We start from the raw sequence: 25,698 nt of genomic DNA, 5'->3' as shown, positions 1-25,698 counted from the left end.
ATACTGTGTAGTTTGGTATTTTATGATTAAAATTAAATGATAATAGACATTAGACAATGTATAGTCGAGCCAATTTAATAGGCAACATTTGACGTCTATATTTTATCTTTGAAGAGATGTAACTTGTATAAAAACATCGATTAAAGTGAATTAATCGATACGGATTTGTAACATTTGTCAATCGAATTTATTAATTTATGATGATTTTTATTCACAAGTAATCAATGCATTCGATTCTAGATGTCAGATTTCGATTTTTAGACATCTCTGGTAAAAAGGTTTATTGACACAAAATTGTAGCGACGTCAGTTCTTCAATTCAGAAATTGTTAATTATGTTTAGTAAGGTTTATCAGTAAAATTACTTGTATTGGTCATTATTATTATAAATATGTAATCGTAATTGAAAAAAGTTAAGCAAATGTGCAGTTCTAACAAAACGAATTATCATGTTATTCTATGTCGTCGTTACTAGGTTACGTTGTTGAATTTTGTTGAACTGTCAAATGTTGCCTATTAAAACGGCTCTACTATAATAGACATAAACTTTCTACTAGAGAAACAAGATAATATCACAATATCTTTATTTTTAAAACGCCAATTTACAAGTCTAGTGGCGACCATGGCGACGTTTGTGATATATAAACGTGTTGTATCCATATATTTCTTCTTTGTTATCTTCATTTTCACCACTTTGATTTTTTTTATTTGTCTCATTCTCGCTCTTTTCTGTGCTACCATTTGTCATATTTTGTTGAGAATTCTTATACTCGGATACTTCTTCTTTTATTTGATTATTTTGTGAAACATTGTTACTTTCCTCACTATTTTCATTAATTTCTTCATATACTTCATATCCTTTGCTTATCGGTTTTTCACTTTCGGAAAGCTTTTGTGAATTTTTGGATTCAGTTTCATTCTCTCTGCTAACTTCATTTGAATTCTTGCTCTCGTTCTTCTTTTCTTGTTTTTTGTTGTTAGGTATATGTGTTCGTTTTCCCGATTCTTTTCTTTCCTCGTTAGAACCTGCTTCGTTATTTTTACTTTGCGTGTTTTGGTCGTTGTTGCTAATTTTATTTTCATTTTTCCAATATGGTCTTCGTTTCATGTTTTCTTTCATTATACTTTCTTTTGTCTTACTGCTTATTTCAACCTGTGATTTTGGGACAGCTTCTTTCTCGCTTCTCGATTGATTTCCTTTATTTTCTTCACCAGATTTATTGTTGTTCAGATCTTTTGTTTCTTGCAATTCCTTTGAATTATTTTCCTTTGAATTACGGCTTTCATTAGAATGTTTGTCCTTTACAGAATTTAAAGATTCATTTTCTTGATTACTGGATTTTTCGTCATTGGCTTTATTGTTTTTTTCTGCACTCCCTTCCTCTGCATTTTCTCTACTCTCTTGATCTTTTAGCTGAGATGGATAAGGGCGCTTTTTTTGACAATAATCCACAAGAACATTAAATCTGTAATATCATCAAAAAATGTTAAAAACAATAAAATTAAGTACAAAAAGTTTATTTTCAACATAATTATAATATATGGAAAAGTATGTAAAATTAGGTAACCACTATAAGTAACGCGCTGAATAAATGCATCAACATGTACCCAATTTTATCATTAGCATGATACTTGACTATTCGTTTTCGACCATCTGGTTCTACGAGCCAGTAATCTCCATTTACTTTGTCTCCATTTCTGGTTTCTTCCTGTCCTTTATAGTCGTGCGTATGGGGATCCGATATTTTGTAAGAGAACTCATACCAGGGATACGTGTTGACCTGTAAAGAAAATGGTTAGTAAACGTACATAAAAAATGAAAGAAAGGAATAAATACTTAACAGTAAGGAAAATGCAATGTAGCAATTACTTTTAGAAGGTCGTTGTGGGTTTGCGTACTTATTCGTTCGAATGTGAGTGACAGGTATAATATCTACTGCCATCGTCTTTTATAAACTCGCTGTAGCCCTCAGTATTAGATCATATAATTATATTATGATGACTTACATATTCCTCATGATTTTCAGATTTGTCAGACCCGACATATGTTATTTTTTTCGGTTCGTCTTTAAAATATTGAACAAACTTCTGTTCAGAAGTAGCGATTGGTGAACGCGCTGTTACGCACCAAACCATGCATATTATTGTTAATAACTGTAATAAAACATATAAGTATCTATTAAAATCGCAAAATCTGCAAAAATCAAGTTTCCAAAAAGACCTCACGCTTCAATGACACTTGCCAGATCCTATCCTGAGGAAACTTGCATTTAGTAGGTACAATATTACATTGAATTTACAAGCATGTAACGTGCCAATTATTATAAATAAATAATTATGTGCAATTATCATTTAGTTAAGTTGGTACAAAGATTAACAAGTACATAGTAGGTATTCAGTGATTTATCTCGATACCCACCTAACTAATAATTTATCAAGGATATTTTTTGTCCATTATATATTTTTTAAAGATACATAATCTTATAATAACTTAATTAACTCTAAGTTGAAATAAAATTTAAATTTAAAAAACGGCATTTTTAATTTACCTACCTTCAAATCCATCGTGCGTACCCACTGATAAATATTTGGTAAACTCGCCGATAGCCGCATGTTTAGTGTATTTATACAATGCGTATTAGAAATTATAAGTATTCCATTATGTACGTATCTGGTTACGTTTTAACAATAATAGTTGGGCGTGGGTGATTTACGTAATTGATAAGATGAAGATTCAATCAATGCGCCGAATAATTGCACTATGATACATAACATTGTATGTCTAATCATCTTGTTATGAACACTTTATTTTAAGCTAATCAGTCAATCATAATATGTACTACCTAAATACGAAACATCGAACGAAGGATCGTTCACTAATGTAAAAGGTTCAAGGCAAATCCTTTCCTTGCCTTTGTTTTCTTCATCTATAGTAGGTATGATTCTTAAAGATGAACCATATACTTACCTATTATTACAGGTATTGGTGGAAATAAAAAATCGCTTACATCGAAAAATGTCAGTTTAGAATAAAACCAATGTCGTTTATAGATTAGGTGTATTAAAAATAAAAGACCATATAATATCATTTACATTTTATTTTATATGATATCATAACAGAAATAACAAAATATTCAGATCAATTTTCAAAAACTACATTTACTTATTAATCACAATGATTATTCAAAATTAACTATTATGCTATGTTACATGATCGAGTACAATTAACGTTAATTTTTAACGTGATAAGCAATCAAATCTTTTAAATAATAGACGGCATGAAGCAGTTTAAATACAATTATTATATTTTTTAGAATATTAACTAATAACTATACAATAATATTTGTTTTATCTGTAGCTACTTATATCATTTTTATAATTTCCCACAACCCCAGTTAACCACAATTTTTCATATTTGCAAACACCGTTTAACATGACATACCTAAACAGATACAATAATAAGTACATAGATAATCTAAATATTAAATCAATCATTAAAATAAGTACCTAATTACAGAATATGTATGTGATTTTTTTATAAAGTTCGATGAAATGAATAGGTACAGCATTAATTATAAGGTACTTATCTTATTTTTATCAATATGAGAATTTAATATTCATCACAACTAATACAGTTATTAACAAAATAATATTTAAATAAATTTCTTTTGATTAGATAGTTTTTGCCAATGAAACGAAACAGAAATCTATGAATTTACAACTTGCCAGATTTTTGTGTAACTAGGTTGGTTAAAATATAAAGATAAACACTTGTAACATAGATTAAAATATCTATAAGCAAGATTTTAAATCAATTTTAATCAAATTGTTAACTAAATACATACATTGAATAATATGTAATGTGATTATCTTGCAGGTGCAAAAATTTGTTCTATGATCGTTATCGTAATAAAAATAGTTCAAAAGAAAAAAGTAAAATATTTTCCCAAAGTAGTTATACAAATAAAATCTCATGTCATTGGAAATTTTAACATTTTCATTCATTAATAATACAATCAAAATGTTGATAAAAGGTATCTCTATGATATGTAGTATTTTCATATTATATGCTTTACAAATACTGGGTTAGAATAAATAAACACTAAGAACGTCCAAGCCACATCTTTGGCTCAAATAAAAATTTTCGCTTGACTAGTAAGATTGCTGATATCTTCAGATTTTAATTCAATTAAATCTAAAGATATGTATTCACAGACATAATTATAATATTGAAAGGAAACATTGAAAAGCGCGTAATATATTCGATAAAATACATTAATACTTTACAAATAAAATTCACAAACATAATTTATAGGTAATTATAATATATTGTATTAAATGGAAAATTTATCGCTGACGACATTTTGAAGGGTTAAATTTCACAATATGAATTATTGCCATATACAATATTAACCGTTCTAAAAGTATTATGTGAAACATCAAAGAACATAACTAAATGCTTACAACAACTAACAATGTACTCTCGAAAATAGAGTGATTATGAAATACTATATATATCACGTATCACGCAAATGATTTAATTTTAGCTTAAAACTATAAGGACAAACCGACAACCAACTTATTTAATAACAATAAAATATTCTACAAATATGCCTAAGCCGTACTATAAATAAACTCTAAACACCAACAACATCTTAAAATTAAGCAATTAAAATTATTGTGCAGATTTAGTTAGCATTATAAGACTTGGGCTAATCTTGGATCAATCGCCAATTAACGACCGGATAATGGTTATTTTAGATTTTATCTGACTCTTTCTTTTGTTTCGTATTATTTGAGATAATTAATATTTACTTGAAGATTTTAAATCAAGTCTAAACATTAGTCATAGTACTAGGTATATTACACTTTTCTAATTGAAACATTCTACAACCGTATCTTATGAACTGTTAGTTTACAAATATGAAAAAAACCGGCCAAGTGCGAGTCAGGCTCGCGCACAAAGGGTTCCGTAGCAGCAAATATAATAAATTACAGTTAAATCAACCTATCTCAAAAACTATAAGAGATACTTTGATCAAACCAAAAATCGTTGAAAGAGTTAATTAGCATGCATCACCTCTATTTTTTTTAGAATTTTATACCCCGTAGTTATAAAAATAGAGGGGGGGGACATACTTTTTACGACTTTGAGAGCTGATATCTCAAAAACCGTTCACTTTAAGAAAAATGTTTTTTAGAAAACTTTATATCATTTTAAAAGACCTTTCCATTGATACCCCACACGGGTATGTACATCGAAAAAAAAAATTTCATCCCTCAGTTACATGTATGGGGGGCCCCACCCCCAATTCTTTTTTTTACTATTTAGTGTCATATTTTTGTAGCGGTTCATACAACACATATTCCCATCAAATTTCATCACTGTAGTACTTATAGTTTCCGAGTAAATCGGCTGTGACAGACGGACAGACGGACAGACGGACAGACGGACATGACGAAACTATAAGGGTTCCGTTTTTGCCATTTTGGCTACGGAACCCTAAAAATAATGCTTAAGTCAGCTTTAAAAAGCTAATAACATTGAACAAATTAGTAAATTATTTCAAAACCTTTGTAATATTCGCATCTATGTAATTGGCACCAATCATACAATTATTTTCAAAAATATATGTAAAATTTCAAGTATTTATTTGTCGTGATTACATCATTTTCATGTACCTACCACCAACAAGTGTTGATAATTATTAAAACAACAAAATACCCGACTGCACACTAAAAAAAGAGTAAAAATCCTATATTAATTACTCCCGTGATTGAAATGAATCTAATGATACCGCATACATATTTTTTTAAAGGGAAATTTAGAAAAAATATTATTATGTCTTTATCCCGTGGGACTTTTAGGATAAAATGTATCCTATGACACTCCCGTAATCAAGACAAATCTAACGATACCTCATACATAAAAATCCATCAAGCCGTTTAGGCTACAGGTGGTCACAAAGGAAAAGACATACATACATACTTACATACACTCGAAAAACATTACCCTCCTTCTTTGGCAGTCGGGTAATAAAAAAGTATTGACAGAACATTGCGCTCAAAAAGTGAGGTATAGCGCCCGGCAAAGTTCTTGGCCAAAAAGTAGCATGGTGGGAGAAGCTTGCGCATATAAAAATGTACATAAACTTGATGCGCATGTCAGTTACTTTTTAATTAATAGTCTCACGGGAGTACAAAAAGCAAACCTAATTAAAATGTGTCTTATTAAATGTTTTGAAGTAGTGTCTATTGTCTATAACTTTTGACGGGCATGCAAATAAATTTTTTAGTCATGGAATTACCTAATTGTAATACTAAAGATTTAACATTAATGAAGACAACATTTAAACATGCATCAAATGATACGGAAGTAGCCTGCTTCCACAGTATTACAATATTTCCTACAGTACGGCGACGAATATACTTGCACAGAGAAACGAAGGGGAACTGGCGGGGGGTCGGGCGACGCGGGCCGCGTACTGCAAACACGCTTAGTTTGCAGTACGCGGCAGTAAAAAAAAATTCTTTACAGTGAACTATGCGTTGCATGTTTTCTAGGAACATTTCAAATAGTACTATCGAAAAATTAAAGTCGAATTAGTTTTAAATTAAACTTCCAATTCTTATCATTTTATGTTTGTATTATTTTCTATATAGTACGTATACTTTGTTTTTTTTTTGTTTTAAAAATTTATTACTATCCAGTGCTGTATTGTTTTTTGAGTAATAGAAAAATATAGATATCTCAGATTACTTAATGTATTTACAAATGTAGCATTTTCGTATGTATATTCTTAAGCAAAATTTAAAGTAAAAGTTGTGTAATAAAGATCAAAATTAATTAAAAAATCTTTAGAGATTCTAGAAGGTCTGATATGTTTTACTGCAATATAAGATGGCAATAAACTGAGAATACGTGAAAAACAAATATATGCTTCATAGTTATCTATAGAAGAGGTCTAAGTACCCCACATTTAGAGAGAGGACTATTCTTATAATCCGAGATAAATTTACTTATAATAATTATATTATAATACATTATAACTATTTAAAAAAAAAAGTAATTTTGAAAGAAATTTGGACAGTATTCATTGTTATTTGTAGTATAATAAAAACCCATTTTTTTACTCCCGAAAATCAATTCAGTAATAATTCAAAACTATTCTTTCTATAAAGTAGGTACATAAATAAATATAAAAAGTGAAAATAATTCAAGGATCAAAGATTCAAATGAAGAAGCATTTTTTCTACGGAACATTACAGATGACAAAAATTTACACTACGAACAACATAATATTATTTTGAAACAAGATATCTTTTTTACTAAAACGCTATAAATCGAACAATTATACATTAAAGTTATTTTGATAGTTTATTCTGCTAAACAAAATTTCCATTTTGTAGTATTGGCCTATGTATTATAAAACCAGAATTTGGTTTGGTTTTTATAGTTGAAAAGATGATAATATATTTATTGGGATATTCTTATATGACGGAAGTTTGTGACTAAGTATGATTTTAGTTCATTAGCTGGTCAGCCAATATCCACAAAACCACTTACAATACGTTGAGACCGCGGTTTCTCGAACGTTCCAGAACATTCAACGGCGAGCTTAGATTACTTGGACGGCTGCACCGACCAGCCGAGTACGGTTTAAGCCGCACCTGAAGAAGTTTAAGTATCCCAAATCAATTGATCCTATAGAAACTGATTTGGGTGCACCTTTTATAATTGAAATTTATTCGATAAAGATTTTTGAGTACCTACTACCTACACGAAAGGGTTTTTCCATGAACCGGTTAGCCAATATCCACAAAACAACTTACAGGACATTTAAAAACCGCCGCTTCTCGAACGTTCTAGAACATTCCACGGCGAGTGCATCGTTCAGTTCTCCTTGGAAGGCTGCACCGACCAGCCGAGTATGCGCCGGTCGAAACCGCAGCTGAAGAAGTTTATGTTCGACGTCATGTCATCCGCCCACGCTACCGATGTTACCATACGACGGTGGCCCTGTAAGTCAATAATTAAGGTATATTTAAGAGTCTTGTTAATTATGTGTATGATTTATATTGCTGAATTTTGTAATTGTTGATCGGTAGTTACAAAGAGATTGAATTGCTCACACATGAGCGTATGAAAAGTGGCATGTATTTGATGGAATAATATTTGCTGAAAATTTGATACGGAAGTCAGGTAATTGCCCGACTGGTGTAAGCGAGCGTGCTAGATATCGTATACGATATACTAGATAAGATTCGCAGAATTATAAACAGCCGTTGGTGTTTTAAAATATTATAATATTGTTTATTGGTTTATAATCTATACTTATAATACTGCGAAGTTGAAGAGTTTTTGTTTTTTTGACCGCGTTAATCTTAGGAACTACTGGTCTTATTTGAAAAATTATTTCGGTGTTATATAGCCCATTTATCGAGGAAGACTATAGGCTATATATCATCATGCTAAGACCAACAAGAGCGGAGCAATGCAGGTAAAAACATGGAGCACATCTACACTAATATTTTATAGAGGAAAACTTTGTTTGTTTGATTGTAATGAATAGGCTCATAAACTACTGGACTGATTTTAAAAATTCTTTCACCATTCGAAAGCTACATTATCCACGAGTAATATAGGCTGTATATTATCACGCTAAGACCAACAGGAGCGGAGCCACGCGGGTGAAACTGCGCGGCACAGCTAGTATTACATACCTGTCTGCTGGAGCGCGGCAGTCGGGCCAGCCGCTGGCCCTGCAGGTCGAACAGCCGCACCTGCCGGTTGTCGTGCGGGATGGCTATCAGCCCGCCGCCGCTCACCGACACCCTGTTCACTGACGAGTCCGACCTGATGGTGGCTAGTGCTGAACGCATGTTGCGCACGTCCCACACCTGGGAATGAATCATTCATCATCATGAAGTACAAGTGTAGTAAGAATTTATTGATGCCTCCGTGCCTATGTCCTTGTCGCTAGACCACTATGACACCAAGAACTTGAGAAATCGAATCTTCTGCAATACAAGTTTCAGAAAATCGATAACTATGAATTACATCTGAAACAAATATATGAATGCTTTGGACAAAAAAAAAAAACAAGTATTTAAAAAAATCTTACCTTAACTGACCGATCATCTGATCCAGATACGACTTTGTCCTCTCGCGTGAAAACAGCGGATGTGACGCTCCTGAGAATATTTAAAAAGATAAAAATACAATAAGATCATTCATAAGTGCCTAAATTCTATTAAACTATAAGTATTGTCTTTTATGTATAGTTGTAGTATTTTTCACACTATTTTTCATGTCAAATCAATAAAAAACATCGCTCATAGATAAAAAAAAATAAACTCACTCAGTATGTCCCTGGAACACGGACACGGAATGTATCGGCTCTCTAAAGTCCCACAGTCGAAAGGTTGTGTCCCTCGACGCGGTAACAACTAGCCGCGAACTGTGGTGTGCGGACGCGTGCGTAAGTTCGTGATCGTGACCTAGAGATGATAAAAATAAGAACTTGTTTGTAATGTTTGCTAAATAAATAAGTGAATTGAATAAGTACCTGTCTGTATAATAATACCTGTCAATATTTGCAGACAATCTCCTGTTTCGACATCATACAAGTTAGCCGTTCTGTCCCACGATGCAGTGATCACATGATCGCCACCCGTCAGCCAGTCTGCCGCTACCACCACACCCAAATGTCCTGTTAGCTCTGTGAGTGGAGTCCGGAGTACTTCTGGCCTGTCGCTCTCTCCAAGGCTCTCTTCTCCGCCACCTTCAAGTTCTTCCTCTGAAGATTGGCCACGCTACATATAAAAATATTTGTTTTTTCAAATCAAAACATAGCTTAATACCTGCTACAAACAATCTGCAATATACCTACTACAATGTTGTACACACATGTAATATTTCACTCCTCAATGAATAATTGACCTAGTTGTGTCTCGTTAACTAAAATACTTTTTCATTCATAAATCTATAAATATTGATCAACATACATGTATAATATTATGTACACAGCTTCAAAACTATATTGAGCTGTATCACTATAAGTTACATTAAGTATTCCACAATAATCATACACTTATTACATTCATTTTATTAGGACTTTACCATTCTTAGTGTAAATAATTACCGGTAAATCCCAATTAACAGCAGCTTGCCATACATGAGCAGTATTATCACCACTACTAGTGAGCGCAATGTCTCTGCTTGGATGGAACTTGATAGAGTTGACTGAACCGGAGTGGCCAGTGTACTGCAATAAGCATTTTCCCCACTCTACGCTCCATACGCAGGCAGTGTGATCTGAGTGACAAATTCGTTTAAAATTTATTTAACACTTAACTTACTTATTTTATATGTAACAATAAAACAAAATAGAAAATAATTTATAATCCAGTCTGCGTTTAATTGATGATTATGATAAAGATCGTGAAAACAATAATCAATTATGATGTTATGATGATAAATAAATCTAGTTTAATTCTCATATCTTTAAAAAAATTGGATTTTTTTGTCCTTTCTTAGATAGGTATTTTCAACATGACAAGAATTTTAAATTCAATGAGAATAGAATTTTCAATTGACTAAAATATATAAAGAAATAGAAAAATATAAACAACTAGCGGTCCGCCCCTGCTTCGCCCGTGGTACATGTTTACGTTTTCTCTCCATAAGAACCATCCTCGTACTTCAAGGAATATAATAAAAAAGAATTATCGAAATCGGTTCAGCCGTTCTCGAGTTATGCGCTTACCAACACATTTTGCGATTCATTTTTATATATAAAGATGTTTAAAAATTTTATTCTGTTAAAATAGCATGCAATCTTCTGATTGATTATGTGCAAAATAATCTGTATAAAATCATATACAAAAACAACATTTCTTTACACAATAAAATCTGATTATATTATTTGAAAGTTATTACTTATTGGTGACATAAAATTATTGATATTTACCTGCTGAGGCAGTTCCAAAGAGTGCTTGACCGGGTCTTGCTGATGAGACATCCCAGATACCATCCTTGTGCCCAGTGAATTCTCTAACAAGCTGGCAACTATATGTTGGTGCCTTGAAACTCGACACAATCTTACTAGTCTGCACTCTTAATTTATGGCTAGTTTTCACTTTTTGCGAGTTATTCTGCGATACTGGAACATCATATGATTTAAAATCCAAAGTTGGACAAGATTTCATGGAAATGAGCCTCATTATGTACACTCTTCTCAACAAAAGACAATAGAATACAACAATGAAGACAAATCTAAGAATTTATCTTATCATTATTTGATACTATGTTTATCTACCATTTGATTTGATAACTTTTTATTATATTGTATCAATAAAAAATAAATTTGTGTGATTTTAATGGTCATAGTCTGTTGTTTGTGTTCTTGTTAATTTAATCACCTCTAGATAGTATGTGTTTAATTAGATTTATAATTATATTCATTTTTAATAGATTGCAGTGTGCTATTTATTTTTTATAATATAAAACAATATTACTTACTTTTTGCTTTAGAATTTTTTCCTGATGTCTCAAATTCAATATAATCATTTTGTTTGTCACCAACACAACTCTCTCTCTCAAGTTTTTCACTTAAAATATCAATTTTCTCTTGCACTAAAACAATACGAAAAGTAATTAGCTGTTGTAATATTTTGATTAAACACAGTCAGAACCTTGAAGTTTAAAATGAACACCAAAGGAAAATTCTAGGATAAACCTTCAAAAAATGTAAACTTGTTTACTTACAATTCAAATTTTCCGAGTAGAGAAGGTCAAATTCTTTTTCTATCTGAGAAAATAATTCGTGCAATCGTGATCTAAAGACAGGTGGAATTGATGTCTCAGAATCTTCCATTTTTAAATAATTGGATAAACCTTCGGAACCCTCTGCGAGTGCCTGAAGCCTTCGTTTACTAGATTTCATGTTTGGTAACTAGTTTTAACTCTTGCTACACAGACAGGAAGATTCAATCAACTATCACATTACATTGCACACGTTTATTACCGAAGATTTTAAAATAATAATATAGACAGCTGTCACGTAAGATGTATAGTATGAAAATTTAACAATCGCAAGCACGTGTAGTGAAATTATTTATAAGTAATTAAAAATTCGATCACTTCACAACAATTTGCAACAAAAATAATATTGGCATACCCATACAATAATTTTTTTTTTTTTTTTTTTTTTTGTTTTCATGGCAAGAAGATGTGACTATTTGCCAGTGTCAAGTATGATAAAAGGTAAGGAAACAATTCGCGGTAAGGATTAAGGTGAGGAGATTTGGATTTAAGTCAGAGGAGTTGGGAAATATTTATATATACATAGATTACTATTTATATTATTATTTACTTATTATAGATACGTTTAATGTTACTAGATACAAATATATATGTATAAATTATTATAACTTTAAGTTATTACTTATTATAAATGATGATAAGGCGTTGTATAACTTTATAGGATTTTGTAGTAAACATAACATACGAGTTGGAAATGGGATACGAAGGGATATCAAGTTGGATATAAACGAAGAGTGGTCAAGTAAGGGGCATGCAAAAAATATGTGATCTATATCTCCTACATCAGTTCCACATTCACAGATGGCACTATTTAAAATACCCAGTCTCGCAAGATGAGCTGGGCAACATGTATGACCAAGACGCATTCTTATAATAATAGAGGTTACAAGCTTACAGCCTGTAACTTTATTGAACCAAGGTTTAGTGGTAACGACTTCTTGTAACTTATAATATTGCTTTCCTTTATATAATGTACTTTGTTTCCAGAGATTTTCCCAAGACTCGTGCAAGTAAATTTTAGGCAAACTGACCAAGTCATGGCAATAACTCTGATAGGGAAACATGTCTCCACATCGCACAGCAGACCTTGCCAACTCATCAGCTTTTTCATTTCCTTGGATACCACTGTGACTTGGTATCCAAGCAAATGTAACAGCATAACCTTTGAATGAACATTCTAATAATTTACTTTTGATATCAAAAATAATGGGGTAAAAGGGTTTATTAAGAAATGAAAATTTGTGAAGACTTTGCAAGGCACTCTTGGAATCTGTAAATATAATTGTTTTTGGCAGTTTCATTAAGATTACATACTCTACGGCCTTAAGTATACCTAAGCATTCTCCAGTAAAAACTGACGATTCTGGCGGAAGTTTATTTTTTATATAAATGTTGAACTGCTGGTGAAACACTCCAACTCCTACACAACTCTGAGGTGATGATTTTGATGCGTCAGTATAAATGTGATTATGTTTTTCCCATTCTTTACAATTCAGTGCATTTTTAAAGTCTATATAAGCATATGAATCATGTTTCGTTATGCCTATATTATAAACTATATCTGGGGATATAAGAAGAGATTTGAAATTATTACTAAATAGCGGCAACGCCGAAGACCGATGAATCGGGGAAGGTATAGATTTGATTCTGTGATAACTTTGAATCAGACATGGTAACATTTTATGGTCCCAATACCTGCATGTTAGAATTTTGCAATATAATTTTTCTAATCTATTGAACAAGGGATGTCTAGAGAATTGAAATAGACGAAATACATATCTATCTGATAAATATTGCCTCCGAAGGGATAGCGGAGGCTCACAACATTCTATTTGAAGCGCATTGATTGGGCTAGATTTCATGGCACCTGTTATTATTCGTAACGCTTTCGATTGAATAAGATCTAACTTTTTAAAGGCTGTAACATTTCCACCGTCTAAGAGAAACATCCCGTAGTCCATAGTACTTCTTATAATGGCATTATAAACAAGCTTCAAACAAAATGGGTGAGCTCCCCACCACACCCCCGAGAGGCACCTTAACATATTTAAATATTTTTCGCACTTTATCATCACGTAATTTATGTGAGGAGTGCCTGCGAGCCTATAATCCAATATAACGCCTAAAAATTTAGTCTGATCGTGTTGAGGTAAGGTATTATTTTTATACACGATATTTACGGTCGGTGACGACCGTTGTCTAGAAAAAACTACAACAGAGCTTTTGGAAACCGATATATCGAGTGAGTTAATATCAAGCCATTCGCCTAATACATGCAAGTTATTGTTTATCGAGCTACAAGCTGAAATTAAATTATCATTTGCAATATATATTACAACGTCATCAGCGTATTGTAATATGTTAACAGAATCAAAAAATATATCTTCTAAATCGCTTGTATATATGTTATACAATAATGGGCTGAGGACGGATCCTTGAGGAAGTCCTTTATGTACAGTTCGCGATAATGTTGAGTCAGAATAATTTAACTTGAAATTTAATTTTCTCTCAGTGGCTATTACAATTATAAAGTTAATTAGTATTTCGGGGATCTGTAATTTGATCAATTTATTCTTTAGAATTTGTATATTAACATTATCATACGCAGAATTAATATCAAGGAAAACAGCAATGACATGTTGGTTATCAGAAAAAGCAATACGAATATCCGTTGTTAAAATACTTATGTTGTCCATAGTACTTTTACCTTTCCGAAAACCAAACTGTGTTTTTGATAATGAGTTATGATGTTCAATATACCACTCTATACGGTTTTTAACTAAATGTTCGGCTATTTTGGCTAATACTGATGATAAAACGATAGGTCTGTAGGAGGATGCTTCCTCTGGGTTTTTGTTAGGTTTTAACACAGGTATCACTTCCTGCTCCTTCCATTGAGGTGGTATATTTCCTGTCAGCAAAACAACGTTAATAAGGTTTAGATAATATTCCAAGGCAGAATCGCCGAGGTGCGTGAGGAAGGAGTAAGGTATTCCGTCTAAACCCGGTGCAGAATCGTTCACTCCAGACAAAGTACCCTTTAATTCATATAATGTGAATGGTGTTGATAGTATTGCATAGTTATGATCCATTTGAACAGATTTTAAAATGGGGAAGTAATCTAACTGTGATGGGACTGAAGGTGGTGCTATTGTATCTATAAATTCTTCAGCTAACGATTCTGGAACTATAAATTGTTGATCTCTATAAACTGACCTGAAGCGTCTTATAGAGTTCCATACTTCGCTAGGATTAGAATTGGGAGAAAGAGAGGCACAAAATGATTTCCATCCTTCCCTTTTTTTCTTTTTAAGAAGAATTTGGGTATCTTTTATAATCGCGTTTAAAATATCCAAATTTTCTTCTGACATGTCTTTGTTATATACTTTCTCTATGGATTTCCTTTTCTTGATAGCCTCTGAACATTCCTTATCCCACCAAGGGGGAAAAGGTAGTATTGAAGTTTTCGTTGGTTTTGTAGGAAAAATTTCATCAGCTACTTTTAAAATAATTTTTGCAAAATTGTTTGAACATTCTGTTTCTTTCCCCTCTTTGACTTCAGACAGCTCCTTAACCTCGTTTTCTATGCGATTTCGATAAATATCCCAGTCTACATTTTTTAAATTATATTTACAGCGTGGTGATCTTTTATTACAATGCTTATTATTTTTATTAGGAAGATTTAACAAAATTGGAAAGTGGTCGCTTCCAAAAGTAGACACTAAAGGCTTCCACGATATTTTTGAAGCTAAATTTGCCGAGCACATTGATAAATCTACTGCACTAATATTTTCATTAATATGTGTCCGTCGAGTCGGTTCACCTGTATTCAATAAACATAAATTGAATTTATCAATTAACTCCAATAATAATTCTCCATTGGTATTAGTAATACTACTGCCCCATACTTGATGGTGTGAATTAAAATCCCCTAACACAAGCACTTGACCATGTAGTGAATTCAATACCTGTCTTAAATCATTTAAAGCTTCAGAAGTTGGATGGGGTATGTAAATTGACACAACGGAAATTTTGTCAACAATGGCTCCCACAACGTTTATATTACAAGACTGATTATTGTTGAAAAAAATTATTTTTTTGTATAGCAATGAATTTTTTAATAAAATAGCAACCCCACCATATCCATCACTCCTGTCATCACGTAAACAGTGATATCCAGGAATGCGAAAAAATGAATTTGGTTTTAACCATGTTTCATTTAAGGCAATTGCCAAAGGTTTATATTTATTTATAAGATGTATTAGTTCCGTTTTTTTAGGGATAACACTTCTACAGTTCCACTGAATTATATTTGAATCCATTATTATTACCGAAATTTTTGAGCACATTGTTTAACTGAGCAACGTTGGACGGTTTTAAGATATTGTTTTGATGTAAAGCTTCTATTAAAGTTGATAATAAATCTAATATGACATTATTAGGAGACTGGTCACTACTAGGCTGAATTGCGCAACCATTATCAGGAGCTGGGATCTGATATTCCTTTATGAGGGCTTCATGCGAAGCTCTATCATATCCCACACTTGTTTTAGGTGGAGATCGTGGTTTTAAAGCTACTGTCTTTTTATATGATGACCTCTGAGTGCCAGCATGTAATGAATTTGTTTTATTTGATGTGAGATGTACAGTTGGGGTTGACTGTAATATGTCTGTAAAAGATTTAGAAATTTGTGGATGTAATTTACTTGCTTCAGCATATGATATATTCTGCTGAGCCATTGAAATTTTAATGTTCCTTTGTCTATTAAATTCTGGACAGACTTTATTTGTAGCGTAGTGAAAGCCAGAACATGTAATACACTGTGCGCAATCTTCCTCAACAGTGCATGTCTCACCTGAATGATCTAGACCACATTTATAACAACGAGGTTTCGATCTACAGATGTTTTTTGTATGGCCATATCGGCAACAGTTAAAACATTGAATTGTTGGGAAAATATACAAATCAACTGGTAATGCATTATAACACATGTATATTTTTTGGGGTAGGACTTGACCATCGAAGGTTAAAATGACAGATTGGGATGGCTTCCAAACATTGGATCCATCAATGTTTACTTTAAAATTGATTCGCCTAATTTTAATAATTTTACCACAGCCAGAAGGCACAGATATATTATCTATAACTTCCTCAGGAGACCAGTCACTCGGAACACCCCTAACTAAACCCATTCTTGTAATGTGAAATGTTGGGATTTTAGCTTTTAGTTTAAATGTATTTAGATTGCTATTATTTAAAAATGCATTGGCATCGTAAAAGGTTGAAAACGCAACAGAACATCTATTTCTCCCTATTCTCTTAACACTGCCAGGAACAATATTTTGAATTTTATTTTTCTTTAAGAAATTTCCAAATGTGATAGGGTGCAATGTGGAGCCATCTCCCTCAGAGCCTTCTATTCTCTGCACATGAACTATATATGGATATCCATCTGTTTGGATATAATTGGCACGGATATTATGATCTGTAGGATTAGGTGGAACTGAGTTTGATGTTTCTGCTACATTATTATTTGATATAAAGGAAGAAGAATCATTACTAGAATTAATATTTGTATCGCTATCATTCATAATTTTTTTACGCCGCCTTTTTCTATTTAGTTCCGGATCTAATAGTATACTTTCATTGTTTGATTCCAATGTGACATAACTTGCCACAAGAGGACCAGAGCGTAAATCTGAATCCTCTGAAAAAGGATCGGGAGGGTCGTTCATATTCCCGCCCGAAACTCCCGCGAGGGTTCTTACATACTAAAAATATATCTACAAGAAAACTTACCAATATACACCACAAAACTATATGAATTTACAAATATATATAATAAATACAAGTAATATTTACAAAATAAACACCTCTGACTACAAAAAAAATAATTAAAATTAAATCAGCTTTAGAAACACTCCCTCCAACTTCGAAGTTTCCCGCGCTTTTCCCCATACAATAATTATTGCCAATTTATTACTTGACATTTACTGAACATTGACATTTGACAGCAATATTTTTTAAATTTCGTAATTTGCCTGTTGATGGACACGTGGTCTTTTTTGCTCTAGATTTTATGGGAGTTTATTTTTCTTATTATTTATACAGGGTGTAATCGTTAAGTGTGCACAGGCGATTATTCCATAACTATTACAGATATAAAAAAAACTTTAAACTGATATCTATAGTACTTAACCTATAGTCGAGCCAATTTAATAGGCAACATTTGACGTCTATCAATTTTATCTTCGAAGAGAGGTAACCTGCTTAAAAACATCGATTAAAGTGAATTAATCGATACGGATTTGAAACATTTGTCAATCGAATTTATTAATTTATGATGATTTTTATTTACAAGTAATCAATGCATTCGATTCTAGATGTCAGATTTCGATTTTTAGAGTAACGTCTCTGGTATTTAAAAATAAAAAAGGTTTATTGACACAAAATTGTAGCAACGTCAGTTCTTCAATTCAGAAATTGTTTATTATGTTTAGTATGGTTTATAAGTAAAATGAAATCTTAAAATTACTTGTATCGGTCATTATTATTATAAATATGTAATCATAATTGAAAAAAGTTAAGCAAATGTGCAGTTCTAACAAAACGAAATATCATGTTATTCTATGTCGTCGTTACTAGGTTACGTTGTTGAATTTTGTTGAACTGTCAAATGTTGCCTATTAAAATGGCTCTACTATAATGAATAAAATGACCATAATACATTTTTTAAAATAAAACGAGAAATATCTAAAAAAATAACTTTAGACCCTCCCATACATTTAGTAGGTATGAGATATGAATATCCCATGTACATTTAATATGAACGATTTTAGCTTTCTCTTTCTTTTTTGATTTTCTGTTTTAATTACTTGGCAAATTTGAAGGGAAGTTCATTTAGAAACAGTTGTAAATAGAGCTCCTAATTGTACTGCAGAATGAGAACGTCACTTCGAAAATCTGCTATGAATACAAAATGTATGGGAAATAAATTGTATGGGAGTGTTTAATGTACAGTGCGACACAAAAGAGATGACAAAAAATGAGGGCGCCACCGTCGCTCATATAGCAACACTGATACTGCGACGCAAGCAATCTTGATACTATAGAATAAAAATCAAAAAAATAAAAAGTAATAAATACCGCGATTTAAAGTTGTTTCATTCATCATCGTGTAAATTTAAGACAAAAATACATTAGTATTTTAAATGACCTACCTAGGTCAAATTTTACTTAAATTTATTTGGAATTAGTTTATAGAAATCGGTCAAGCCATTTAGACTGCAGAGGCGCACATAGAATCAAACATACGAACAAACAAACATACATACATACAGCTCAAACCTAAGGCTCAAACACATTACGCTCCTTCTGGGTCCGTCAGGTAAAAAAAACAAGGTGATTTGAAAACTACATATTTTTATTTATTTTTTGTAGATATTCTCCTTCATTTTTACTCCCATCCCTTCATTTTTTTTTTGTAACATTTTTTTTATAATTCTCGTTTTATTTTTATCATTGGGTTAAGTACTTTCAATATCAGTTTAAAGTTTTTTGGTTTCTGCAATAGTTACGGAATAATCGCTTGTGCACACTTAACGATTACACCCTGTCTAATATACATTTTATTACATAGTTATTATAGACAGGCAAACAATTATCTTTGTAAATTAATTATCAATATTTGACGATAGTGTTTAATATGTGCGTTAACGTAATATCTGAAAATATATTTTAATTGAATAAAACAGATTTTAAATTTTGAATTTAATATTACCTGAATTAAATGATTTCCAATGTGTTTCCAATATTATGCAATCTTATAACAATTTTATACTTGCTTTTAAAAAATATATGATCCATCGACAAATCATTTCTTATCTGTGTTTTTGTGCTTTTTCTTTGCCAGCTGTAAACGGTTTCCTTTATCTGTGATAAAATATGGCTGCCGCGTAGTTGACGAAAAACTGCCAAAGTTTGTTAGCTAATTTTTATTTAATGATTTAATTTTAAGATGTCTTTTTCTGATTTATACGCGAAATATAATTGTACTTATTGCCAAGAAGAAATAAACGGTGTACGTGTAAGATGTGCAGAGTGCAAAGATTTTGATATTTGTTTGCAGGTAAATTACTGGTGTCCTTGTCATATAGTTTGAAGTTTTGGCGCTTAATTTAAATTTTGTATTGTTATGGTTTCACAATTTTTCAGTGTTTTTCACTTGGTGCTGAAATCGGACCACATAAAAATGACCATTCTTATCAGTTTATGGTAAGTTTTTGCCCACATATTTCGCTAATTTATATTTATAATTAATTTATACACACTATTTTAATTTTAATTATTATTATTTACTAAGGACGCTGGCGCTTTTGGTATATTCTTGGGTCGCAACAATTGGTCAGCCAACGAAGAAGTAAGATTATTAGATGCAATAGAACAATTTGGTTTTGGGAATTGGGAAGATATAGCTAAGCATATAGAAACACGGACTCCAGAAGGTAAAGTATTCAAAAATAGATGGTTATCAAGAATAACTTAGTTAACATTATAATTATGATAGATTTAATGATTATTCCTGATTGCAGAAGCCAAAGATGAATATATAGCCAGATATCTGGAGGGTAGCATAGGTCGGGCAACATGGGGTAATGTGGAAAGCACTAGTCGACCATCATTGCACTGTCCAGATAAAGATCAGGGGCCTCTCAGTCCCAGCGCTGTCTCACGTCTCCCACCCTTATCAATTAGCGCAGATGAAGCTGCTCAACTTGGATATATGTCAAATAGAGATGACTTTGAAAGAGTGAGTATCATCTACATATACGCCAATATTATAAAGAGAAAAGATTATTTTTTGTTTGTTTGTATTGTAAAGGCTCCAAAGTATTGAGCTGATTTTAATAATTTTCACCAATAGAAAACAACATTCTTACTATTAATAGGCTATATTTTATTCGGTTTTAGCGGCTATTTTTGTATAATATTGCACTTATGTGATTGATTAACAGCAGTTTTAAAACTGAATAATGTTTTTGTTACATTGTACATCTTTCTTTAATATATTCTTTGTTTTAGGAGCATGATCATGAAGCAGAACAGTTAATATCAACATTATCACTCAATCCAGAAGATGATGAACTTGATGTTGGTAAGTTATAGACAAAGTTGATTTGGTATAATATGTTCTTTACTTTTCTAAGTTGCTTCCATGGTATTTTTTTTTATTTAGGAAACACAGCGTACTTTACACTATTTCTTTCTTTATAATTATTAAATATGTCAATGTTTAGAATTTCATGAACTTTTTCAGCGCTTAAGTTATCCCAAGTGGATATTTACACACGACGGCTGAGAGAAAGAACAAGAAGAAAAAGGCTTGTCAGGGACTTCCAACTTGTTTCTGTGTTCTTTAACAACCAGCGCAACAAACAAAAGACACTAGGAAAACTTGCCAAAGAGAAAAAGTAAGTAATATGTCAATGAAATTAAAACTTTGTAAAGTGCTTGTACAATTTACATTTTTAATTAAAAGAGCAAAAAATCTTTTAAAATTATATAAAATGTGAATACATTATTATGTTAAATCCGCTCAATCCAATTTTTTAATCCGCAAACATAGTTGTTTTTTATGAGAAGTGAGGAAAATGTTTGTTTTTGCTTATTGTCCACAAAGACTTACTATTATTAACTATTATTACGTACATTTGCGTGGCAGATGATAAGACGCGGTATTTCCCGCATGATTTGTTTTTCATAACAAATTCCACTTTATTGGTTTAAGTTTGATCTAACCTTATTAAAATAAAATACTTTATTTTATTGCTTACAGACACACCCAATTTAAATAGCTGTTGCAATTTTGTGTTTACCGCAGCACTACAAAGTTAGAAACGCGTACTCGTAAATACAGTGTGGAAAGTCTAATCGTTATTCGTTTGTATTGTATTGTTGTAGCCTGTTGTGTCCCAATGCAGAGCAAAGGCCTCCCCAAAGCGCTTCCATGAATCACGATCTTGTGCTATTGTAGACCAGTCTCTATTAAATTGGTCCAGTTCATCTTTTCTTCGGCCTGAGGCTAATCAAATTAAAAAAAAATTCTACTATATATTAACATTACGAAGTATCTTAAAATGGTACATATTATCCGCAGAGAGTTCACGGAGCGCCTCCGCTGGACCGCGCAGTTCTACGGACGCGCGGAGCACACAGCAGTAGTAGCCGGGCTCTGGCGCGAGCGGGAATTACGCGTACGGCTCGCGGAGCTCCACCGCTACCGGCTCGCGGGCGTCACGCGGCTCGAGGAGTGCGCGCACTACGAGCAGCACGCGCACCACCGCCGGCACACGGGCCACGCCGACGTGAGAATACGACTGGTACCTTTGCTTTTCGCTTGCGGTACATAATATACGGAGTGACAACTTATGTGAAAGTGTTGAGAGTTAATAACTCAGCCCCCGGAATCACAGACACAATAGAAAATTATTGTGTCGTGGACCGATCGGGCCGCTGGGGGCTCAATGGTTTAAACTTGAAAAGGTTTTAGGACTACAATTGTAAGCGGAATACAATTACATCGTAAATTCGTAAAGACATACTCGAATATTGCTTTTAAATACGGTTCTGATTCGATGTGATAGGAACCCTTGTTTGGTGATTTGGGGAGCTAGGACTTTTTCCGCAGAGAGTTCACGGATATTATTTAAGAATAATATAATATGATGATGTTAAAATAAGTTTTCACTTCAATAATGGGCATTTTTTGCACATTTTGATTGGTTTGCGTGAATTGATGCCTCACAACGGCATTATCTTTTTTGATGTGGGTAGTTGTTTACAGTATCTACCCTCACATGGTAAAGGTGTTCTGTGGCTTAGTGGTAAAGTTTACTTTTTCTCTATAAATTATTTTTGTTGCTTTTTGACAAATATTTGTTTTTTTTTATTATTTTTATAGCACCGAGCTATAGAATAAAATATATGTACTTACATTATTAGTATTTCAGAACAAGTTAAAATTAGTACTTAAAATTTGAAATAAAAAAATATTAGGTAACTATAATTTTGCATGAATACAATGAGAAAAAAAAAAATACTTATCTAACTTCGACGAAAATGTATACGTGATAATGGCGTTGTATTCATATTTCAATTGCATTTTAATTTTTTTTCGTGGGTACATTTTTTGTTATATGTTTGACAGTTTCATCCATTACTTGTGCATGGATTATACTATAAGTTCATGCTTTATCAAGACATACGCTTTTGCTTCCGCGATGTTCTTCGTTGGTAGCTGTTTAACTATGCATGATGATTCCCATAGTTAAATGTAGCGGCATGATATAGATATCATGTTACATTCATCAATTTTAGTAGTCCTTTAATTACTCTTTCTATTAGTAGTGACAGTATCAGTAGAGTACTATTTCCGACGAAGTTTTTCGTATTTGATTTACAGGATGAACATGGGGAAGATCTTAATAACAATTATTATAAAGAAGTCGTTTTATTTTTAAGGGAAGGGGTTAAATTTAATTATTGCCTATACAAATAGTTAGATTAGATTAAAAAAAAAAACTCTACGGAACTGTAATGAAAAACTCGTAAACAAATTGGGTGTATTTTTATACCATTTTCTAAGAGGATATTTAACTAAATTGGCTTAACGTTAAAAATATAATTCTACTATGATAACTTAAAAAAGAGGAATTTATTTCCTTGTTTAAAAAAAAATCAACAAAAAATCTGTTTAAAAATCTTCTTATTCTTCATTCATTCATTAACGCTTCATCTGTGTTCTGTAAAGTTGTGGATACTAACACGAGTCCCTCGTGTCGTGTAGTTGTGTGTTTGATCCCGTATAACAATTGTATTCGCCAGGGCAGCAGTGGGTGTCTGGACACGCAGACAAAAGAGCAAACGCAGAACGCGCAGCTGCAAAGAAAAAAGTAAGTTGGTTATTTCTGGTCTGGATACCTGGCGATTTGAAGGAGTGTGTGGAGTTTTTTTGGCAGTCCAGATTATGTTTTTAAACAAGAATAATATAGATTATAAACTAATTTTATTTAATACTGAAAAGGGCAAAGTATTTGATACTAAAAAGGGGAAAGTCTAATATTATCTATTAAAGTAATATTTTTTTTAATGTCAATTTATAGGTCTTTAAGTTTTCTTTATTACTTCTTTCTTAATTTATCATTAATATCCAAAAATAAATCTCAAAATCCAATCGCGACATGGCGCTTACCTGCAATTAATATAATTTCAATATATTTTTTTCTAATTTATAAACATGTATTCTTACAGAGACGTCGAAAGCGTCTCAAGTTCCACCAGCCCAAGGTGCACACGGGACGGAAGTACCGCATGTGGCTGCTCCAGAAGGAGCTGCTGCAGCGCCGCCGCACCGCACCAGAGGCAGCTGCTCAACACTAACGAGGCGCAGGTATGTGATGAGCCGGCTCGAAGGACCATTTTATATGGACTAATTGAGTCGTAGTAAAGGGCAGAAAACATTTAATCAGCATTCGATTTTTACATAAAGGAAAGGTTTCCGACTCGAAGGACCATTTGGTATGTCGTGTTAATATTTAAACAAGGCACTATAGGTGTGGTAAAGGGGTTTCCGGCTCAAAGACCATTTAGTATGTTGTGCTAGTCTCTTGTAAACAAGATACACGTGTGTTGTCAATAGGATTCGGTGCGAAGGACCATTATTTTAGTATTTTGTTCTAGTGTATGCTAAAGTTAAAAAGTATTTAAAAATGTTAAAGGATAAATAGGTAAACAAGTAATTTAAAACTAACGGATCTTATACACGATGGCCGTGGCATGGCATTATGCGTAGTGGCCTACCTATAATGTGTTTAGATTACATTATCATTTCAATTCCAATCACACCTAATTTCAGTATTCAGACGATAAGTACGACTTAGATTCGAGTAAAACCTCAAATTTCGGTTTCCGTATTTTCCAACTTATTTTTTTTTTTCATTTCAGCTATGCAACAATCTCAGTCTAGCCCCAGCTCAATATATCACACTGAAAGGCATGCTCCTGCGACGACCGGCAACGCCGCACTGCGAACTCGACCACGCGCTCAAACATTACCTCCACGCTGCTGGTTGGATACGAAACTAACAGATAAATACGAAAAATCACTGTGAAATATTCGGACATGTTAAATTTAACAGGATATCAGTGTGAAGTGAAGTGCAAGTGAAAATAAACGTTATAAATAACAGGGAATCACTGTGAATTCCTTTGGGCGATAAATCACTTCACTCATGTGAATTGGAAAATGGTAAAAATATTGTGCATGATAAATTTATAGTGTAAAATATTCATAGTTCAGATCTATGGAAGAACATTCTGTGAAACTGGGTGAGTGTAAGTTTAATTTATCGTGAATATCGCACACCAAAACTATGCGTAGTGAAAATTGATGTCACTGTGAAGTAGCTGTATAGAAATATTGGCTCTATGAAAAGTAATTTGGCATGGATTACTATTATCTATGTTGTAATCTATGAAATGGTCTATTAATAAATTTATTATAAGGGGTTAAGTGTACAATTCACTTAAACTCTGGTGTTAAGATGGCACTTGAGGTAAAATTCGTTACATACGCAAACACATAACGTGTAAAAAGTAAACGAGCATTTAGCTTAATCTTAGCTTATCAATGTTCGCTTACAAGCTATAATTGCCATCATTGGTTAGATACCCTAACTGTGTATGGCTGTTTCAAAATAATTGGCCATTTATTGGAGAATACCACAAGGCCAACTCTGTATCTAATTTTAATAGAGATTGATTATAATTCTTGAATAAAACTTCCGGGTCATTCATGCCCATTGCATAATATT

At 32.5% G+C, this 25,698-nt stretch overlaps 3 protein-coding genes across 7 annotated transcripts; 1 reads left to right on the top strand and 2 right to left on the bottom strand.

Annotated features, from left to right (window-relative positions):
- Positions 1–569: 569 nt before the first annotated feature.
- Positions 570–2,661, bottom strand: LOC123699751 (GATA zinc finger domain-containing protein 14-like). The gene is made up of 4 exons (XM_045646770.1): positions 2,553–2,661; positions 2,007–2,153; positions 1,608–1,780; positions 570–1,465 (listed from the first exon to the last, which is right to left on the bottom strand). The coding sequence occupies exons 1-4, from the start codon at positions 2,610–2,612 to the stop codon at positions 610–612; spliced, it is 1,236 nt and encodes a 411-aa protein (XP_045502726.1). The 5' UTR covers positions 2,613–2,661; the 3' UTR covers positions 570–609.
- Positions 2,662–7,893: 5,232 nt separating this feature from the next.
- LOC123699749 (WD repeat-containing protein 37) lies at positions 7,894–12,177 on the bottom strand. The gene is made up of 9 exons (XM_045646764.1): positions 11,770–12,177; positions 11,524–11,637; positions 10,973–11,164; positions 10,145–10,317; positions 9,587–9,815; positions 9,362–9,500; positions 9,125–9,194; positions 8,724–8,900; positions 7,894–8,019 (listed from the first exon to the last, which is right to left on the bottom strand). Exons 1-9 carry the CDS (start codon positions 11,945–11,947, stop codon positions 7,894–7,896), a joined length of 1,398 nt encoding a protein of 465 aa, XP_045502720.1. The 5' UTR covers positions 11,948–12,177.
- On the top strand, positions 7,919–25,678 carry LOC123699750 (transcriptional adapter 2B). 5 transcript variants are annotated; one of them, XM_045646768.1, is made up of 10 exons: positions 7,919–8,021; positions 19,956–20,101; positions 20,190–20,331; positions 20,419–20,636; positions 20,909–20,981; positions 21,144–21,297; positions 21,984–22,206; positions 23,711–23,778; positions 24,137–24,275; positions 24,830–25,678. In XM_045646768.1, the coding sequence occupies exons 2-10, from the start codon at positions 20,099–20,101 to the stop codon at positions 24,968–24,970; spliced, it is 1,161 nt and encodes a 386-aa protein (XP_045502724.1). In that variant the 5' UTR covers positions 7,919–8,021; positions 19,956–20,098; the 3' UTR covers positions 24,971–25,678. The 5 variants fall into 5 exon arrangements, with proteins under 5 accessions (XP_045502724.1, XP_045502722.1, XP_045502721.1 ...); XM_045646766.1 differs by lacking the exon at positions 7,919–8,021 and adding an exon at positions 19,471–19,955 and having other exon boundaries at positions 20,042–20,101; positions 21,984–22,191; XM_045646765.1 differs by lacking the exon at positions 7,919–8,021 and adding an exon at positions 19,471–19,955 and having other exon boundaries at positions 20,042–20,101.
- The last annotated feature ends 20 nt before the right edge of the window (positions 25,679–25,698 follow it).

Source organism: Colias croceus, chromosome 18 (assembly GCF_905220415.1).
Source record: "Colias croceus chromosome 18, ilColCroc2.1".
Taxonomy (NCBI): Eukaryota; Metazoa; Arthropoda; class Insecta; order Lepidoptera; family Pieridae; genus Colias; species Colias croceus.
The sequence above is the reverse complement of the archived record's forward strand: the minus strand, read 5'-3'. Positions and strand labels throughout refer to the sequence as shown.

Excerpts from the sequence above, each read along its gene's own strand:
- LOC123699751 (XM_045646770.1), bottom strand. The coding sequence starts at position 2,612 with ATGCGGCTATCGGCGAGTTTACCAAATATTTATCAGTGGGTACGCACG. Across the intron at positions 2,154-2,552 it reads TACGCACGATGGATTTGAAG|TTATTAACAATAATATGCAT; the intron begins GTAGGTAAATTA and ends GTTTTATTACAG. Across the intron at positions 1,466-1,607 it reads CATGCTAATGATAAAATTGG|ATTTAATGTTCTTGTGGATT; the intron begins GTACATGTTGAT and ends ATGATATTACAG.
- LOC123699749 (XM_045646764.1), bottom strand. The coding sequence starts at position 11,947 with ATGAAATCTAGTAAACGAAGGCTTCAGGCACTCGCAGAGGGTTCCGAA. Across the intron at positions 10,318-10,972 it reads CTTTGGAACTGCCTCAGCAG|ATCACACTGCCTGCGTATGG; the intron begins GTAAATATCAAT and ends TTTGTCACTCAG. Across the intron at positions 8,020-8,723 it reads TGCCGCGCTCCAGCAGACAG|GGCCACCGTCGTATGGTAAC; the intron begins GTATGTAATACT and ends ATTGACTTACAG.
- LOC123699750 (XM_045646765.1), top strand. The coding sequence starts at position 19,845 with ATGTCTTTTTCTGATTTATACGCGAAATATAATTGTACTTATTGCCAA. Across the intron at positions 20,637-20,908 it reads ATAGAGATGACTTTGAAAGA|GAGCATGATCATGAAGCAGA; the intron begins GTGAGTATCATC and ends TCTTTGTTTTAG. Across the intron at positions 23,779-24,136 it reads GCGCAGCTGCAAAGAAAAAA|AGACGTCGAAAGCGTCTCAA; the intron begins GTAAGTTGGTTA and ends GTATTCTTACAG.